General features: G+C 35.9%; 1 protein-coding gene across 3 annotated transcripts in view; it reads left to right on the top strand.

Moving 5' to 3' along the window:
• IL1RAPL1 (interleukin 1 receptor accessory protein like 1) overlaps positions 1 to 21,392 on the top strand; it is a 790,829-nt gene that overhangs the window by 483,120 nt on the left and 286,317 nt on the right. For all 3 annotated transcript variants that reach the window (XM_026854140.1, XM_026854158.1, XM_026854149.1), the window contains exons 4-5: positions 5,366 to 5,552; positions 6,798 to 6,951. In XM_026854140.1, the coding sequence (XP_026709941.1) occupies positions 5,366 to 5,552; positions 6,798 to 6,951 (341 nt within the window). The remainder of the gene's footprint in view (positions 1 to 5,365; positions 5,553 to 6,797; positions 6,952 to 21,392) is intronic.

The raw sequence follows: 21,392 nt of genomic DNA on the forward strand, positions 1-21,392 counted from the left end.
TTTCTGCTTTTTATCTTAATAATAAAAAAAAAAAAAAAAAAAAAAAAAGATTCTCGGATGTATGCTTTTATCAGTTGTACACTTTTATCATCTGTAGTCAATAGGAACTAATTCACAAGTGTTTGAATAGACAAGATCTTAGCCTTATATTAATCAGTGGAAGTTCTGTATTTTCAGGTCCAATCACCATTCACGATTCTTGTCAACAGCTCATATATTCTCTGCTACTTGATTGACTGATAGTGATAAAAAGTGTATCCTCTGCTATATTCTCATAATCACAATGCTTGATCAAAATAAAAATACCTAGATGTGAAATACATATGTCTTTGCCTTTCCAGATATGAAAAAATACTCAAAAAGTAAAAACTTTTAAACATTTAGAGAATTTTACCTGTGCATCCTGGTAGTCTGTAGATCTCGGGATGCTGTTGATTTCATAAGTATTTTGTGACAAACTTCACAAATTTCTTTGCTAGACATCAACAGCAATTGAGAAAGATGCTTTAGCAGGACAGACCCACACTTTTCCACACAGTTTCTCCTTTAGGTGTTTTTTTCCTTCGTATAGACATCCACATGAATATGGGCCATGCTTCTAGACCAGATATGTGTATTTTCTAGCTTACATCTCAAAGAAACATCCTGAAGTAGAGGTCCTTTCAAATAAAGAAAAGGAACAGAGAAAGGAAAATGAATATTTTTCTTCAAAATGTCAGGAGGTTCCTCAGCTCAAAAGGTCAGCTGAAGAAAATCTTTTAATAATGTTATTATTAGTAATTATACTGATGTTAAAGCATGGCTTATGTAGATAGATGACAAGCTTTACTCCACTGGCTCACTTTAATTTCTAAATGCATAATACGAAGAATGAAGTTTTAAATAGGGACAAGTACTACAATTCCTTGGGCTGATGAATGTGTGATAGTCACAAAACAGTTTCAGTTTCTTATAATTATTTCAAGTTTTAAGTTTTTGTAGAAATAGTTAATTGCAATCTTAAGGTTTTTGAAAAGCAGTCTACCTAATCAGTTTGGTTGTAAGAGTAATGTATAGCAGAGGCTCATCTAGCACAAACTGCTATAATTCCATTTAATTCAAGAAAGATATAGCTCTATATTGTAATTGAGACTCTTAGAAGACTGTAAATAAACATTGATCTTATTTTAGAAACTACTGACTTGGGTCATGAGTTAAGCAGTCTTCAAGGTGTTGCTATGACTTCTGGGTCACTGTCTGGAGAAGGAATGTGTCTGTAATGTGTCTGTGTTTTTAGTTGTTTATCCTACCTTTTCCTGCTTTTCATCAAGATCTCTTTACTCAGCTGTACTTTTCTTTTTGTCAAGACTTGTCCATACTTATGCTCTGCTCTTCCACAAACTTAACCATGTTCTCTGCATAGAGCTTTTCTGCACTTGACTCTGTCACACTATAACAGGGTCTGAATATCGAAGTATCTCATATGACAGATATCCTATAAGAATGTCAATCTATGACAGTTGCAGATCAACTAACATCAACATGAAATAGGTACTGATGAACTGATGAGGTGAATGTCATTTCAAGGAGACAAAAGGGTAAAATGCAGAAGTCTTCTTTTATTTAAACAGACTCAATAATCAGTGCTCTGTATGCTTTGACATGTCCACTGTACACCCAAGATGTTAATATCAGATAAGAAAAGCCATTGATTCAAGGGAACTGTGGGAAGCACTAGAACAATTACTCCTCGGATATAGAAGTCATCAAGAATTTAAGCCATTTACACAGTTTCCTGTCCTATCATTATCAAAAGATTCAATCACACATCTGTTGCTACTGGGCCCTAAAATTTTAAGGATGCTAAATGGCTATAAAAGTAACAGGCCTATAATGGAATCAATACATTTAGTAGATATAATTGCTATATTGTTTTCACTTATAGACCAGTAGTGTATAAATGACCTGTTATGGTGAAGGTGACCACAAAGATCCATGTCAAATACTGGGGCAGCCTCTGTCATACCATATGAAATAATTTTTGTTCATCAGTGGTAGCAGGTGGAGGAATATTTTGCTGGACATAATAAGCAACTTAGTTTTGTAGACAAGAAAGAGGAAATACATAGAGCTTTTTTTAAGCCCTCTACAATGTATTCTTAACCTGTGTGATTTTCATTGCCTGAATTTTACTTAAGTAACTATTGCAGATTTGACTTTTTAGACTGGTACAGCTTTCAAGTGTAGCTGCCTGGTGATAAAGGTCCACAGTTTGGACCACACTGGAGAACAAAAGAGAAAAACTGTTTGTAGCATTTGGTCTTAGTAATTAATGTAACACTGAATGGGTTATAAAATTTCCTTAGACACTCAACATAGGTTTGTTTGGTTTATGTTGTGACTTAAGTGGGAGACACATGGAAAATTTTCTTTGTTCTAACACATGAATATTTTTTACTCTCTGCAGTATATTTATGCTTGCTCCAGGGCTTGCTGCGGCTACTTTTTCTGCTAGCTGAGGGGCTCAGTTTCTACTGTATCCATCATGCTCCAGCTGTAATCAGGAAATTCACTTCCTCTTTCTTCCTCTTCATTCCCATCTGGAGACTTTTTCATTTTCTTCTCTTATTCTGTTCTGTGAGGCCATTAGCTTGGTTTCCTTTGCTCATACTGTTTGTGTTGCTCTGCCTTTTATATAATTGTGAATTGTGTTTCATCCCAACAGCCTTGGTTTCTGACACAGAGTACGAGGTGAGTCAGATTGACAGTGCAGTTAGTATTTAGAGTTGCAATAAGAAAGTCTGTGTCACTGGGGGGCATCCGGAGCTTTAGGTTCCTTTGATGATACTTTGGGCTTTTGAAAGAAAATTCTGTTAGGGAACTCAGCTGACAAAGCATCCACCCAAAATGTTTCATTACCTTATATCTGACAGCTAAGGACATAATTACCTTAAAGCCCAGTCAATTTGTGCTTCTGTCTGCAGGAGACATATCCATATGACTCAAATCAGAGACACACACAGCTTTGAGTCATTAAATATCAACATGCTCTTCAAACATTCTGAGGTGTTTCCAAAAGACCTCTCTTCTTATAGAGCAGAAAGCCTAAACTGCATCTGGTAAAGGATCCACTGTTGCGATGGAAACTTGGATGTGCCTCAGAAGGAATTCTATCTCTGGCAATTGGCATTGCCACTGTTTCAGAACAGAGCTCTTAGTAGACCAAAACATAAATCAGAATTTTTGGCGAATTTACTCTGAATGCTGAAGGAAGACAAAAACCACATATAACAATTTTTTTTTAGCTTGCTTCTTCAGACAATGGGATGACAGTTAAGTGCTCTGGGTTGTTTTTTTTTTTCTCTCAGCTCCTTCTGGAAATTTTTTAATCATGAGATTCAGTACCATGAACACATTGAAAGTAATAAAAGAGAATATTTAAATGTGCAAATTGAGCCATTACTATGTATTGCTTCCTGTCAGCTAGTAACAGAACCCTCTCACCTAGTTAGTGTACTCTTGACCCTCAGAGCTTGATGGATTGTTTAGACCTTCATCCTGTTTCAAAGGGATAGGTCTTTCAAAGGGATAGGTCTTTCAAGAACAGAGAAAGAATTTTACCAATTTGTAAAAAACTGATTTAGGTGACTTTTTCTGATTTTTTCAAGCTACATAATAAATAAATATTCTAAGTAGCACCTTAATAGAGGAATAAAGTAATGTACAGTAATGAAAATGTGTTCTTTAAAATACTGGATTATTTTAAATTGCATGTACAAGTAAGAATTGTAATTGGCTCTTAAAAGCAGCAAGAGTGATCCATATATGGTAGATGCGTTCTTTGCTTTGCACAGAGTTTAAACAACTTTATTTGCTTTATACAGCCAGATTCTTGAACAGGGTAATAAATTATACTTACATCTTCATTGTAAAGGAATAGTTTTGTGTTTGTTTTCCTTTATCTGGATAGCTAAGGCTCATTCCATTCCAGCATTTACATTTCTAAGAATATTCTCTAATTTGATAGTTGCTTATATATCTTCCTTTTAAGGCTTACATTTTTTCTAGAAAATTGGACTATAGAGTTCTTTGAATGAAGTTCCTATTATTCTTTGTCCTTAAGCATTTCTGTCCCCTCTTCTTGAACAGAAAAAAAGAAACAGATTTTAAGAAATCTAAAGAGAATGAAAAAAATGTAGCCGTCTTGGAGTTTCTGTCATGTCCAATACAAAAGACTGTTGTAAATCAGCAATCAGCTCTTAGAATCTGAGAATGGAGATAAGAAAATTAATGTTCCCTCAGTGTGCCCTGCAGGATAGTCTTTCAGCAGATCAGGGGTCAAATGCATTTACAGAACTGTAGGAGAGGAATCTTGCATTGTCACAGTGTGTTCATGGGAAGTACTCATTTGCTGGCCACCTGGAAACTCAAATGAAAAAGAAAAAATAAATAATTTCAAGTAATTTTGTCTTTGAGCCTAATTAAAGTACATAGTGCAAAGTGGGAAGGAAGACAATGTTTCCTAGTCTCGCTACCTGACATATCAACATCAAGCAGCAAAGGAAGTAACAAGTTGCAGGAGAAAGCCCAAACTAATGCAGGCTGTAGGTAATGCAGAAGCAACATTTTGGCCTGGGAGTAGGGGATTGAAGGCTAAGGTAAACAAGTTAGCAGTCCTTTAAATTAAAACATCCTTTACTCTATTGGGATATACATATATATTCTGTTGTATATTATATTATATTATATATATATATATATATATATTTTTTTTTTTTTTTTTTTTTTTTTTTTTTTTCCTACTGGTTTGGTTTTGGGGGTTTGGTTTGGTTTTTTTTTGGAAGCATCACAAGTCTCATTTTAATTAAATGCAAAAAGATTACCACTTCCACTTTAAAGCATGCTCATATCTGATGAATAGGTGGTTCTTGGTGTGGTGCTCAAGTTCCAATTTGTCACTTGCTTGTGGTTCTACAGTATGATCTGTTCAGCCCTGAGAGCTGTCATGATGGTGTCTGTCAGGAAGTTGGTAGTCTAGTTTCACTAGTACAGGTAAATATATGGAGCTTTGACTGCATATTTACTTTTTGATAAATTGTTCTCAAATACACAATAAGCACAGTAAAGTTTGAAGGAGTTTGATGAAAGAGAGCGATAAACCTTTAGTCTTAGAGTAAGGTCAACCAGCATCTTCTGAATATTGCAGTTAGTGGCTGAGAAAGAAGTAAGATCATAATGAACAGCTGTAAAATGCACACAAAATAAAATGTCTGATTTTCTATCTTTTGCTTGTGATGAAAATAATGTCTTAAAAACAATGTCGTGTACATTGACATTTATTTTTTTTTTCTTATTGGACTTTATTTCTATTTTTATTGCATTACAGAAATTCAACTTACTGTATGAAAGTGTCCATTTCGCTGACGGTGGGTGAAAATGACACTGGACTCTGCTACAATTCAAAGATGAAATATTTTGAAAAAGCTGAACTTAGCAAAAGCAAGGAAATCTCATGCCCTGAAATTGAGGATTTTTTATTTCCATTTAGGGAGCCTGAAATTCTATGGTATAAGGTAAGGAATGCAAAACATTTTCACCTTCAACAAGGTGTTGAATGTTCTCATGTTGCAATGTTCTCATGATTTTCATGATCTAAATATGATATGAATCTTGGATTATTTTAAAATATGTTAAGACTAGACAACAGAATCAAGGATAGAAAAGAATGAACTAAGTGAGAGAAAAATGTCCAAGTTAATTGGCAGCATGTCTAAAATAAGAAATATGTAACAAATTATTTGCTTATACTCATCTTGTATTTTGTGTTTGTAATGCAATATATACCTGAAGTTTTATAAAATTTAGAACTATGGCTGGCTTCTTGAATGAGAGCTCAAGAGACTGGCTTTTTGAGTCATTGACAGTATTTGTGTGAGTGAACTCAAACAATCTCATATAATTTAACCTTTTAAAAAACCCTTACTGTATAAACAATAATTACGCTAAGGTAATCAAGTAAAATATTTTGTGACAGTCAATCAAAAGACATTTTTCTTATGAAAAGCACCTTTTTCTAATAGCTTATAAATATATTGGTTTCCAATATAAAAAAAAAAAATAATCTAGGAACTCTAAAATATTCAAAGCTATTTAAAATAGTAGCTAGATTGATTAGATAAAGATAAGTTAATCATTTTGGTGACCTAAGAAACATGCATGCAAAAATGTTTATTCTCTATTATAGAATAAAAATTAATGTTTTAATTTTAATAATTGAAATATTAACTCTTTTTTGTAAATGCAAAACTCACCTTTTTCTAAGAGTTCAGGGAGATTTGATTCTAAGATGGGTTTAGAAAGAGATATATAACATTCTCATTTCTTTTCAGTCTCATCTTCTGCTTTTTTACATTTTTTAATTAAAATGTTTTAAAAAAATAGATTTAAAATAAAAATTTTCCCGTGTAACCTGTAGCTATCAGTAATATAACAGTCATGGGTCACAGACATAAGTGTAATGGCGGATAAGTAAATGAAACAGGAGCTCCTTAGCAAACTATTATCAAAAGAAAACCATCAAAGGAATCAACTCCTTTTCTTTTTCTGTCAAAGGGCAGATATTAAGTCACCTGATAAAATTCTATAGCCTTTTTTCTTTTTAATCAACACTTAACTGAACTGTTTTTTTACATATTTAGTGTATGTAAAGTTCTTAACTAACCTGGGCTCTTGCCTTGGCTTTAAGCAGCATTGTCAAGAGTGTCAACAATTTAAGTGTAAGAACACGGTCACTGAAGTGTTATATTATCTTTAAACAGGAATGCAAGTCAAAGACATGGAGATCAAGTATTGTGTTTAAAAAGGACACTCTTGTCATTCGGGAAGTTAGAGAGGATGACATTGGAAATTACACTTGTGAGTTAAAATATGGATTCTTTGTTGTCAGAAGAACTACGGAATTAACAGTTACAGGTAATTACAGGCTCTCGATCTCTCTTATATTTAGAAAGAACATTGAAAATTGTTATTTGAGTTGTTCATATTTGAGTCATTTACACAAAAATTTGCGGTGTGCCTAGATATGAATGGTTGATACATTAAAGCTATCCTGAATATTTCACAGTAGTGCATGTAACATTTTGAACAAGTGTGAGTTTTGGTCTATTGCAAAAGCTTGTGTGTAGGTCTTGTTTTGGAATGGCAAATGTGGTCCAGGAACAGGTAACTTCAGCAAAGCACTACCTCTAACAGAAAATAAGATCATTAAGTCTATCATACTTCTTCATGTGGCTGAATGCCTTGGTACATAAGAATAGCTCTAGCTCTATATAACAGTAGCTATAATTGCTTTTGGATATGAGAATAGCTGTAGCTGCAACCCAATAGCAGCAGCTCTAGACCAGTGAGACCATCACAACTGGGTGATTGGTATATAAGGGGTAGTGTTTGAGAAGCACATGACTGAAGGATGGTAGCATTTTGCTTCTGGTATTCTCTCCCAAGTTTATGTAGTTTATAGTTCAAGAACTTCCTGATCTCAATCGTCATGTGCCATGGCTACCAATTAACCTGTTTTCTATTTGTCTGATTATTTTTTAATCCATTTATTCTTGGCTTCAAAAACATTTTGAAGTATCATGTTCCACGGAGTAATTAGGTAACATAAATAAACTCTATGATTTAGCAAACAGCAATTGGAGAACATACATTTAATATAATCTGCATTTAAACTACCATATTAATATGTAACATCCACCACAGATGAAAACAAAATATATACTTCAATATACTGTCCACAGTGGCAGAACAGTATGAAGAATATGGTCCGTTAAATTTTCAGTTCCTCACCAGATCTCTAATATCTGTTTTATAAACATGTAAAGCATATAGCTGAACACATACCTGAGTTATAATATTAGTCTCTAGAATTATAAGATGACATTGGAAGACAGGAGTACATCAAGATCTGTGTTAATGCAGCGTAGTTCTGCAGTATATTCTGTAAAAGAAGGCAGAAAGAGGATTTTGCTGGCAATCTGAAAGTGAACTAGATCCATATGGTTGACAAAGATGCTTGTATATATAAGTTCTTGCAATTTCGAAATGCCTAACAAACCAAGAAACAAATCTTAGAGGAGTTTTGTGGGCTTTTCTTGTACCTTTTTACTATCTAATATATAAATACATTGTACACCAACAATTAGTAACAGCACTTACATGCATTAGGCAGCATTGCAGCAGTTTCTTTTATGGCGAAAAGTTTGCTTTCTATTTTGATGTATACCATTTTCCCTTCTACATTAGCAGAAATTATAGTGAATTAGGGTTTGTAATTTTCTTCTAGTAATTAGTCTGGAAAACATATTGTTTATGCTGTTTTGAGAGAATTCAAGTAATCAATCTTAGTTATTTAGGCTCAATATCCAGAATCTCTTAATAATTTTTCTTGTGTATGGAATTGATTTATTTGGTCAGTACAGACAGGCAATTACTGCCTAGTGATTAACCTCACAGTAAGCATCAATATACTGTGTTTGATTGACTCTCATATGAAGAAAGCAGAGACAGTCTTCAAGAATTTGATATGTACTGGAAGGAGGTTGTCAATTACCTTTTACAATATATGATGTATGGATTCAAATACATATTCCCTCAGTCCTCAGGTGATCCCTTCTGCCCCTATGGTTGGTGCTCCACTTCGGAGCAGTATTTCAAACATACTCAGACGGACAGAAAGGCGAAAGAAAAAGGCTTTGGAACCAGATGCATGTTGCTGTTTGTAGTAATAGTTTAAATAGTTTAAAAAAAAAGTAATTCATCACTTGTGGTGTAGGTAGGAGTTCAGTATTTAATGTTTAACTAGACAGAGACAGAAAGAGACTTGGCTGATTTTGATGTGCTAAAAATGAATGAATGATTATGGAGGGAATTATTCTGTTTCCACCTCTTCAAACCTCAGCAGATATAAGGACAATCTCCAAATTACAATCTGCTTGGGTAGGACTGTAGGTCGTCATGTCATCTTTATAATATTATGTGACTAAACAGAACAAGCAGATTTACTCATAATACTACTAATTTTATACTGCATCTGTATTGATGTCTTGATAAGACTTAATCAATGCTTTATAGAAAGAGATTCATGCTTTAGGTACCTGTCTTATGCTTTTTCTGTGAGCTGAAAAACAGTTTGCATTGCCTTAGACATACATTGAGGAATATAGAGAATAAATGGGGGGAGCAATTGACTGTTTGTTTGTTTTGAAAAAGGAATTTAATTCATTAACTGAGAAATAAATGTCACAAATGACAAAAGTGGAAAATTAAATTGATAGGTGATTGCTTCACTGTATTAATGAAAAAATAATTAATTGAAACAAATGAATGATGAAGCTTGCGTGAACCATTGCCAAGAAAAAATTCCATCAATAAATCCCAGCTCCAGAAGGAGTAGAAAAATTATAAGACACTTGAAATTTCTCTGCCAAATATACTTTTTAGTTAGAATAAAAGAAATTCAAATGTATGGGTAAGAATTACCAGTTGAACCCAAACTTTTCATAACATATGTGAAGTTGTAATGTGTTTATGCACATGTAATGGGTGTATCAAATTGGAATTTATGAAAAATAACTCACTATTCATTACCATTACCTTGTGTGGTAATCGTGAGTGTGCCACCACCACCCACCCATTATTAGAAAACAGATTTTTTTTTTTTTTTTTTTTTCCATTTTCTGTAGGCTGATTCCACATATGTGTTTATGTAAGACTGGAATTTGGACTTTCTACATTTTTTTTCCTGGAATATACTACCTTTCCTCTAGAAACAGAATAAACCCCACATGTGATGCAAGAGATCCATGAGCCAGATGTTACATACGTATACATTTGTAGTATTCTATAAAAACTGAATATCTACCTTTGTACATTATTACCATTGCCTAGTAAGAAATCAAATAGTTAATTATTTTGCTAAGAAATCATAGGTATCTGGTTGTTGACATAACAGGATTCAGTGTGTTAAGCAGAGAGTAGAACTAGATTAAAGCACCATTCTTGTCCTTCCTTCTACCTACCGAAGGCAATGAGAAGCAGGCAGAATACCCAGAGAATAGAGTTATAAAATCGTAGGGATACTCTCCAGTTACATAAAATTTTCTTCTTCCTTCGTCTTTCAAAATCTCAGATTGGAATAACCAAGATAAAAATTATTTTGCAAAGTAGCGTTATTTTAATGGATAGACTGTTTCTGAGCAATTTTTACTGATATATTTTATTCAGATTGGAAACTGGTTTGGCCCAGGCAGTCATTTGTACAAAAATCTCGAGGGTATTTATGCTAAATAGTCCTTTTAGCAAATGATAATTTAGATGTCCTATAAATGAACTCAAAAGAAGAATCTATTAAGACCTCTTGAGAATGATCCTTTGCTGAAGTAGTGCAGTAGGAGAGATGCTAAACCTTTTTCTCACTGATTTCTTGTGCTACTTTATGTAAACAGAATCACAGAATCATCTAGGTTGGAAAAGACCTTGAAGATCACCTAGTCCAACCATGAACCTCACACTGACCATTCTCAACTACACCAGATCCCTAGCGCTATGTTTCACCTCCAGGGATGGGGAGTCTACCACTGCCCTGGGCAGCCCATTCCAACACCTTACAACTCCTTCTGGAAAGAAATGCTTCCTGACATCTAGTCTAAACCTTCCCTGGCACAACTTTACGCTATTACCTCTTGTCCTGTCACTTACTACTAGATTAAAGAGGCTCATCCCCAGCTCTCTGCAGCCTCCTTTCAGGTAGCTGTAGAGGGCGATGAGGTCTCCCCTCAGCCTCCTCTTCTCCAGACTAAACACCCCCAGTTCCCTCAGTCGCTCCTCATACGACCTGTGCTCCAGAGCCTGCACCAGCTTCATTGCCCTTCTCTGGACACTCTCGAGTCATTCAATGTCCTTCTTGTAGTGAGGGGCCCAAAACTGAACACAGGAATCGAGGGGCGGCCTCACCAGTGCCGAGTACAGGGGTCAGATCCCTTCCCTGTCCCTGCTGGCCACGCTATTGCTGACACAAGCCAGGATGCCATTGGCCTTCTTGGCCCCCTGGGCACACTGCTGGCTCCTGTTCAGCCAGCTGTCAATCAACACCCCCAGGTCCCTCTCTGACTGGCAGCTCTCCAGCCACTCCTCCCCAGGCCTGTAGCGCTGCTGGGGGTTGTTGTGGCCCAAGGGCAGCCCCCGGCATTTGGCCTTATGGAAACTCCTCCAGTTGGCCTCAGCCCATGGCTCCAGCCTGTCCAGGTCTCTCTGTAGCTCCTCCCTACCTTCGAGCACATCAACACTCCCACCCAACTGGGTGTCATCTGCAAACTGACTGAGGGTGCTCTCGATCCCCTCATCCAGATCATCAATAAAGATGTTAAACAGGAGTGGCCCCCCAAAATATATCTGTTCTTTGTTTCAAACAGACACAAGTTTGAATCTCCAATTCTAAAGCCATGGGAACCTAAATTAGAATAGCAGACCTAATCCTGAGGTGACACATGCACATAACTACATACAAGGAATGTATCCTATAAGTACGTTGCAAGTACACTGACATTCGGAGTAACCTGAAGTTTCTGGTGATTTTTAAAGACAGGAATGTGTTGGTCTCAATGAAAAAGGAACTATAACATAAATCTTATTGGAGAAGAAATTATAAGATGTCTTCAGACAATATGAGAAAGGATAGAGACAGTTTTCTTGACCTTACAAACATTTCTAGTTTTTACACATAAGAATTAGAGAAGAAAGTTTAACATCTTCACAAGTTTGTTGGAAGAACAGGGTCATATGTATAAGCAACTGCAATACTGAAAGTACAGCTCCTGGAATACTTGAGGCAGACAGGGTGAGCCAGCTATGACACTGGTGGGATGAGGCAGCAGCCTGCTTTTCTCACCTCTCCTTCTCTACAGGCAACTGTAGAAGATCGCTAACCAGGATCCCCTTTATTTTTCCACACAGCGTACTTCGGCAGCCTTGCTGTCTCATGTAGGGAATCCATTGTTGCTATTACACACTATTAGACTATGGATTTAATTATATGCACATTATTTTCATTACTGATGTTGTGTATGCTTGTTGTAATAACCTCAGTGCTCTATACTTTACATACCCATGTGCTTCATATTAAAATATGGGCTGGCTAACATTCTGATTTAGAATTAAAGTTGAAATAAAGAAGGAAGCTCACACATTTTGAAAAAGGCCAAATTCACTTTATAGGTAGTATAGATCTCATCTAACTATAGATGTTGAAAATTCCTAAACCATGTAAAAATATTATTTTCCCTCCTTTTAAAGAATGAAGAAAAAAAAATGCCCTTTCTTAGCTTAAATTATAAACAATGAATGCCGCCTTTGATACACCTTTAAAGTAACAACCATATTTAGTGTTCAAATTTTTGGTTTGATGAAAAATGTCTTGTTAATGGCAGCAACATTGCACTAACATTTGTAAATAATACAGAAAATCTTCAAAAGTTATATAACTATTCCTTTCCAAGATTTATATAGCTTACTTCTGTTCCATAGTATAGTTTGTTCTTATAATATGAATGCATCTTTCAGGTTTCTATTAGGATAATTCTTTTTACTTTGCTTTAATGTTGTTAGGAAGATCTGCATCTCACGCTGAAAATATATTATCATCTAAGTGATATGATTCAATTTCCTTATTGTTCTGAGATCTGACTTCATTGTCTGCTTTGCAAAGTACAAATTTATTCTAGCACGTAACTAAAGAAAATACATAAACAGTGTAATGGGTAGTACTTGGTTTGTGGTTATGCAATTACATGTTCTAAAATGTCCTGCAATGAACAAAGACATTTGTAAACATTTGTACCTTCATATTGGTCAGATTAGCAGTTTTTCTTTTATATGTGGAATTCTAATTAAGGCATACCTGCTCTCTGTGACAGACTTAATTAAGTGTATGTTCAGACTTGGGAAAGAATCATATTTTAACAACACAGTATTAATTTAGTCATAGTGCACAACATGGGTCAAAAATATTTTCCAACAGCAATTTATTTTAATTAAATGTTAGGTTTAATAATAGTTGGGTTTTATTTATTTATTTTTAGTACCAAGAAATTTGCAAGCACAGACTCTTTCTGCTTTTGCAGAATTTCGTTCAGGTCAGATGAAGTCCAGCTGGGGTCTAAGAGTATATGTCCCCACTGCAATATGAAAGAGCTCTCCACAATGAACATAAAGCAAACAGACCCCATCAGCCTTGCAGCTGGAACATTACTACTTCAATTCCTCCATGACTTTTTTTTAGTTTTAAATATTTTTTTTTCCATTCTATTAAAGTAAGAAGCACTTATACTTCTCAGATGGAATCAGAGGTAATCAGTAGGTTCTTACTCCTGAAACATTTCCTCAGATAGACCTTTTATTTTCTTTATTAATTGATTAGTCCCTTTAAAGTCCCCTTAAAACTAATTCCTGATGGAATGAGCACAATTTTAGATTTAGAGATTTGAGCGTGTTCACAATCAAGCTATAGCAATATTAAATTTAATGTAAATTGATACAAGTATTTTATTATTTAAATTTAGCCTGCTTGATTTAAAATATTTCTGCAATAATCTAGAAAGTGTCAGTTTATTCTTTATCTGCTACCCAGGATTTTTTTAGGCACAAAAGGGAATGTAATTTACTTGTTTCAGTTATAGAGTAGTTGACTCTCTTAGTGTTGCTTAAAGGTTGGGATTTGTTGAATAAGCTTTGTCCCTTTTGTTTTCTGACAGAATTAGTATTCATCAGCATGGTAGAAAATCTTAAATGACTGTATGTACGTATGTATTTTTAGTCCTGAAAAGTCCACTGTGAAAATAAATAGTATGAAGAAAAAAATATAATTAAATTATATACCTAGCCTCACAGCTCACTACATTTCGATCTTGTGTACATGGCCAGTCACCATATTTTATGAAGAAAAAATAGAGGGAGATGGCTTTGAAGATTTTAGCCTGCTTTAAGTGGTCTGTGTTCTAACTGTGTAAGACAAAACATCCACCCTTTTTTCCCCAAAATGTTGGCTTTAATTCTTTCCAGTTCTGCTTCCCTTTCAACTCAATGCATTGGAATGAAGGTGCTGCAATAAGCATATACCACTTTATTTTTAGCAGGTGCGAAGTGAGAAAGGTGTTAAAGAACAAAGACCATTGTTTTTCAAGCATTTAGAGCTTTAGAACAGACTGCTTGGTTTCTGCAGTTAATGACAGGGGTGAACCATTTTGAATGCACCCAACCCCTCCTTGCTTCAGCTGATCCTAATAATTACGGGAGCTGATGCTCATTCCTTTTATTCATCATGAACTTAATTCAACTCCAGAATATATTCAGATAGAAATTCTATTTACCATTACTATGTGCAAAGACTAATAAAATATGAAGAAAACAGTAGGCTCATTATGAAAGCACCATGTTCAAAATACCAAAATAGAATTGTATCATAGAATCACAGAAAAGTTTGAGTTGGAAGGGACCTTAAGGATCATCTAGTTCCACCTCCCCTGCCATGTGCAGGGACACCTTCCACCAGACCAGGTTGCTCAAAGCCCCGTCCAACCTGGCCTAGAACACTGCCAGGGAGGGGGCAGCCACAGCTTCTCTGGGCAACCTGTTCCTGTGCATCATCACCCTCACAGTAAAGAATTTCTTCCTTACATCTAAAATTGATGCCCTTTGTCCTATCACTACATACCCTTGTAAAGTCCCACTCTGGCTTTCCTGTAGATGCCCTTTAGGTTCTGGAAGGCTACTGTAGGGTCTCCCCAAAGCCTTCTTTTCTCCAGGCTGAAGAATCCCAACTGTGTCAGCCTGTCCCCATAAGGAAGGTGATCCAGTCCTGCTGATCATCTTTATGGCCTCCTCTGGACTTGTTCCAACAGGTCCATGTCCTTCTTATACTGGGAGCCCCAGAGCAGGACATAATACTCCAGGTGGAGTCTCACCAGAGGAAAGTAGAGGGGGACAGTCACCTCCCTCGACCTGCAGGATATTGTTGTTTTTCTTGGCTGTGAGCGCACTTTGCTGGCTCACAGTACTTTTTCCATCCACCAATATCCCTAAGTCCTTCTCTGCAGAGCTGCTCTAAATCCACTAATTTCCCAGCCTATATTTGTGCTTGGGATTGCCCTGACCCATACAATTGTCCTTGCACTTGGCCTTGATAAAACTCATGAGGTTTGTACAGGCCTACCTTTTAAGCCCGTCAAGGTCACTCTGGATGGCATCCCTTCCCTCCAGCATGTTGACTGCATCACACAGCTTGGTGTCATTGGCAAACTTGCTGAGGGTGCACTCAATCTCACTGTCCATGTTACTGACAAAGCTGTTAAATACTTCCAGTCCCAGTACCAACCCCTGAGGAACACCACTCATCACTGCTTCCTTAGATGGTCTGGTTCCTTGAATGATCCTGAACCTTGATCTCCTACAGTTGCTACTTCTTCATTTTCCCAGTCCCTGCCTTTGCCTTGTATGACTTGGTCAGTATAACTTGTCTGTGAAAAACAGGCAAAAAACTTGTTGAGTACCTCAGCCTTCTCCATGTCCTGGGTAACCAGGTTTCCTGTTTCCTTTCAGAGAGGGCCCACAATTTCCCTACTCCTCTTTCTCTCACCTATGTACCTATAGAAGCTGTTATTGTTGACCTTGGTGTTGCTGGTCAGGTTTAATTCTGTCAGGGCTTTTTCTTTCCTGATCTTATCTCTGGCTGCTAAGAGAAATTCTCTGTATTCCTCCCAGGCTACCTGTTCTTGCACCCTCTGTAGGGTTCTTTTTGGTTTTGAGTTTGTCCAGGAGATCCTTGTTGATCCATGTTCATCCATGCAGGTCTCCCGCTGTTTTTATCTGACGTCCTATTTGTTGGGATGCATTGCTCCTGAGGTTGTAGGAGGTGAGCCTTGAATATTAACAAACTTCCTTGTGCCCATCTTCCCTCCAGGGCTTTATCCTATGCTACTCTACCAAGCTGATCCCTGAAGAGGCCAAAGTCTGCTCTCCTGAAGTCCAGGGTAGTGAGCTTGATGTGTGTCCTCCTACCTGCCCCAAGGATCTTGAACTCCACCATTTCATGGTCACTTCAGCCAAAGATGCCCTTGAGCTTCACATTCCCTACCAGCCCCTCCTTGTTGGTGACAACAAGGTCCAAGATAGCACCTCTCATTGGTTCCTCTATCACTTGGAGAAGGAAGTTATCATCCACTCATTCCAGGAACCTCCTGAATTGCTTATGCCCTGCTGCATTGTCTCTCAAACAGATACCAGGTGGTTAGAGTCCCCCATGAAAAGACATGGGCTTGTGAACATGTGGCTGCTCCTATCTGTTTGTAGATGACCTCATCCACTTGGTCTTCCTGGCTGGGTGGCCTGCAGCCAACCCCCACTATAATGTCACCTGTCCCTGCCCTCCCTTTAATCCTAACCCATAAATTCTCAGTGAGCTCCTCATCCATTCCCAGTCAGAGCTCCATTCACTCCAGATGGTCATTGACATAGAGGGCAATGCCCCCTCCTCATCTCTCCTGCCTGTCCTTTCCAAAAAGCCTGTATCCTTCCATTTCAACACTGCAGTCACAGGAGCAGAGGCATTTAAATTGGGCACCTGATGAAGCTGACTTATTGGTGGGAGTGGCTGGAATTCCTCTGTGCTGCTCTCAGGTGCTCTCCTGGTGACCTGTGATCCTTCTTCAGGGTCTGGAAATCTATTCTGTCAATGGCGTCAAACTGGTTAGGGTGGGATTCATTGAGATTCCTCCTCCCTGGCAACTTTAGTTTAAAGCCCTCTTTACCTGCTTGGCAAGCCTGGACTGAAGATATTCTTCCCCTTTCCTAACAGGTGGGCCCCATCAGCCCCCATTAGGACAGGTTTCTCAGAATGGTCTAAGACGCTGAAGGCTATGGGGCTTTTATAACAAGTAAGTTTAACAAATTCATGACTGAATAGTGAATTGGATGGGGGTTTTAGTTACAAATGAGTGATCTTTTATAGTACAATCATTTTTGTACAACTGAAAACAAAGCTTTAAATTAATTTCCTGTGTGCATTTGAGTAATAATAATCAGAATGTTATTTAGAGATTTGATTAAAACATTCTCTATAAATGTTCATTTAGCATACTCATTGTAAATGGATTTAGTGGGTTATTCAAAACCAGCCTTATATAAAGACAGCAATGACCAAAGCTTCATATATTTTACTTGAGAGTAAGTGCAAATGATGTCATGTACTATATGTTATACGTTGAAATTATGAATTAGAAAACCAACTTCAGCAACTTACCAAAAGAACAGATGCAACAATTAAAGGGAGACAAATTCCCAGCTCTATTTCGAACCTTTCTGGTGGTGACCTTCTGATATTTCAACTGTTGTGATTTGGGGTGCTCACAAAGGCCAGCTTTAATAATTGGAGATAATTCTCATCTGTGGTTATTGGAGAGAGACAAGCTCCTCTAGACAGTGAATCAGAGAAGTAAACAGAGTTGGGTGGTCAGAACTTTTTTTATAAAACTATCTCTATGGGCATTAGAAGGAGTAGGGTTTCCTCTGCCTAAAATTACATAACTAATTCCTTTTGGGTTAAACATTTACAGGTTTGTCATTATCGACAAAGTCCAAATTCATGCATAATACACCTTCTGTAACATTCTTTCCTTCTTACTTGCTATCTTTTTCTGTTATTTATCAAAAAATCATCCAGGACATGGCCACTCCTCCTGACTTTTCTTATTTTACTAGTGCTTTTTATACAAGTTCACCTTATCTTTCACTTCCCTTGCTGTAACCTAGGTCTCCCTCTCTACCTGATAGTGTATCTTCAGAGGAGAAGTGATCAGTCTCTTGTGGCTTTTTGTGTGGATAATGTAAAAATAGAACATTAGCTGTAATATATAATGGAAATTTTTGGGTTTAGTATGTTAAATATCAGTATTTATTTTATTTTAATAATCCTTTTTCACTGTGTGTCATTCCCATTAATGCCCCTGCTTGTCTCAGACAGTGTTAACTGATGGGAAATATATGTATGAATTTTGATAGTTACTTAGTGGGCAGATGCTTCAAAAAATGTAATTGATGGTGCAGTCATGACTTTTGTTGGAGTCCTCCCTGTTGACAATATGTTGTTAGTAAAAGCTAAGGGAATGTTTTAACATATGGTAATCAGTAGAAGAAATCTTATAACCTGATGAAAATGAAGAATTCCAATTGAATTAGATATTATATAACAAGTGCTGTGTATATTGTTAAAATGACGACATTTTTGCTTACTTTTACCCATAGTGTTGCCTTACCCATAGTGTTGTTATTAGAAAACCGTTTACTTTTTTAAACTTATATTAGACTTCTTTTTCTTCAGATTTTTTTTTTTTTCCAATTGTGGCTTTGTGTTTAAGGTTAAAAACTAAGATAAAAAACCCTCCAAACAAATTTGGTTTTTACACCAGTTGAGAAAAATTTAGGGAAAGGCTATTTCCTGGTGTGATGGAAGTTGGCTTGTATGAGTCAGTTTCCCTTTCTTCATTAGTCATATCAGAATAAACGTTTGAGTGGACATTGTTACCATGGTGCTGCTTCCCATTGTTTCAGTTTAGTATGGCGAAGTTGTTGATGAGCTCTGTTCTACAACGAAGCTGTAAATGAAAATATTTATCTCAAAACTGTGTTAGTGACTACTAAAGACATAAAAGACTTAAAACCCCTTAGTTCAATAAGATGTACAAGAAATTAAATAAATCTGTTCTTAAGGCACCCAAGATGCTTGTTAAGCAACCTTTTAAAATGTAGATAAATTGCATTTAATGTTAATGTTTTGCATTATTGCTATGGAATCAGACTTCATTTTACTTTAACGTTCCCCTAGAGAAAGTTAAATCCAACAATATTGTTCTAACCAAGCATTTATCATTTCCCTAACTTTTCTTTGAAAGCTTTAGATAATTTATGGGTACAGTGTTGTCTTCCAGGATGGTATCTTAATATAGAGTGTAAAATGTATAAGTACAACAGTATATGGACCTTGTGTTGCCACTATCTTTAGATCTGTACACATGCCTAAAAGCAGTCTACACAAAATTTTATTAACTGAATATTTAGCTTTAAAATGGAGGTCATTTTCTTTTGTTTTAACAATCTTTCAATTGGTTTAGTCAAATTTTTAACTCAGAGTTACTAAGTGAAATTATATTGGTAGTACGTATGTTCAGCAAGAAAAACATGTATGTGAAATCGTTGCAATTGTTATTACAAGCAGAAGAAATTTTCTTTTAAAGAAGAAGAAACACATCTTGGTTTTACTACAGCATTACCTGCTTGGATGCAGCATTAAAATAGTGGCCTCAAAATCATGTAGAAAGTATCTGAGATGTATTCCACTATATCAAAAGTACACTTACCTTAAAGAGTATTCATGTCTTGAGATGACCTCAGAAATATTGTCTTCTCCCCTTCAGCATCCCCCTTAAAAAGAAGTAATCAGGCTTTTCTTCATGTTGTTGAGTCACAGTATCACTTAAACATCTAAACTATAATATTATGTAAACAATGCATAAGCAGTGCTTATCAAATGTAAGAAACAAGTTTTACTTGGAATTATTTTACAAGTGTGAATCAAGAGTGAAACCTTATTTTCTTTGAGATCAACGGCATTTTGCCCACTGACTTAACAGACACAATATTTCAGCTTTTCACTTTTTTGTTAAGAAAGATCAGAACTCAAATTCATTTAAAAATGTTAAATCAGATTTTTAAAAAATTCAACTCTGCAAATCACCTTGATATTTTATTGGTTATTCTTTCATGCAATTTCTTTCAATTAATTAATCAATTAATTTTAAAAAAATAAATTAAAATATATCTTCTTCATGTTTTAGTAACAGCAGAAAAGGCATGACAGCTGCATAGTGACCATCCAAACCAGAATGAACAGTAGATGAAATCTTTTTTTGCCATAATAAAGGGAGAAAGCTTGCCCATCTATTTCTACATGACTCTAAAATAAAGGTTTTCATTTTGGATCTGGATAAAAATATAGTTCTTCCTAATTTACTCACTTGATGAATAGTTTGATCCTATTCTTACTGGAATCAGTAAGGATAAAACACCTACTGGCTTACCAGTAAAAACACAGGACTAAAATATAGCAGTCAAGAGAACAAATTTTCTATTACAGGGACCTTTATCTAAAAAGTTTGAAAATTAAAGATACATGAAAAGGAATAGAAATTAATAAATCAAAATTATATCATAATTCAACTTCTGATGTTTTATTATTTGTGTGAGAGCTTAATATAAGAAAACAATTCCACCAACTTATTTTTTTCTGTGGGAAGTTGATAACACACGGTAATTGTTTGAATATGAGAAAGAAATTGGAACTAGCAATGACATTTTTCATTTCTTTAATACAGTTTTTCCTTTCACTTTGGAGTATTATATTCACACCCAGAACTGCATTAATTTAAAAATATGAGATATAACCTCATGGAAACAAGACTGAGGAGTGATATAAATCACTGATATAAATCAGTGGATTTCCTCTGTATTATTTAAACAAAGTGGAAAGAGAGGAACCAGAATAGAAAGATGCCTGTGAGTTTTCTCCCTTTCTAAATGATTCTGTCCTCACTGCATCCTTCCCATGTTAAACAAGATAATGATATTTCTCCAGGCACAGGATATGACAAGAAATATTCTCAGCCCTTAATAAGTCCTCTATGGACTCAACAGTCCCACAGCATAATTCTACTCAAAGATGTGGGAGGTTTATTTATGCTGAGTATAAGATCTGTTGTGTGTCTTTTTTTTTAGAGGTAAGATTCTTCTCACCTAACTTTAATACTTACACCCATCTGCATATTATCTAGTTAGTTGCTCTTCACAGTAATTCCGTGGCATGACTTGTCTCCTCTTAATGCCAATGCATGAAACATCATGAGCTGTGTTATACAAAGCCCTGCTTCCATCTCTTGTCTAGCAAAGGAGCTTTAGGTGACAAATTCAAATGTAGATTTATAATATAGACATCTAAATTATATGAATCATACTTTATGGTTTCACAGTTGTTGTGTTTATAATCTTTGGAAATAGTAATCTGGCTCTACGTAATATTTTGCTGTTATAAAACAAGTCAAAAAATTAATGACAGCTTTTTGAAACAGAAGAGAAAATCTGTAGTAGAAATAGTATTTATTTTTTTGACTGAGATGTATAGCTGAAAAAAAAATAAGCAAGCATTTCGGTGTACAAGGCTGTCTTCAGATCTCAGGGGCTTAATATACCAGCTGCTCTAATAAAATATATTGCTTCTACCTCGTTTTGTCTAAGCCATCATGTCTACAACAACA

This window comes from Athene cunicularia (genome assembly GCF_003259725.1).
Source record: "Athene cunicularia isolate RWA chromosome 1 unlocalized genomic scaffold, athCun1 chr1_part1, whole genome shotgun sequence".
NCBI lineage: Eukaryota > Metazoa > Chordata > Aves > Strigiformes > Strigidae > Athene > Athene cunicularia.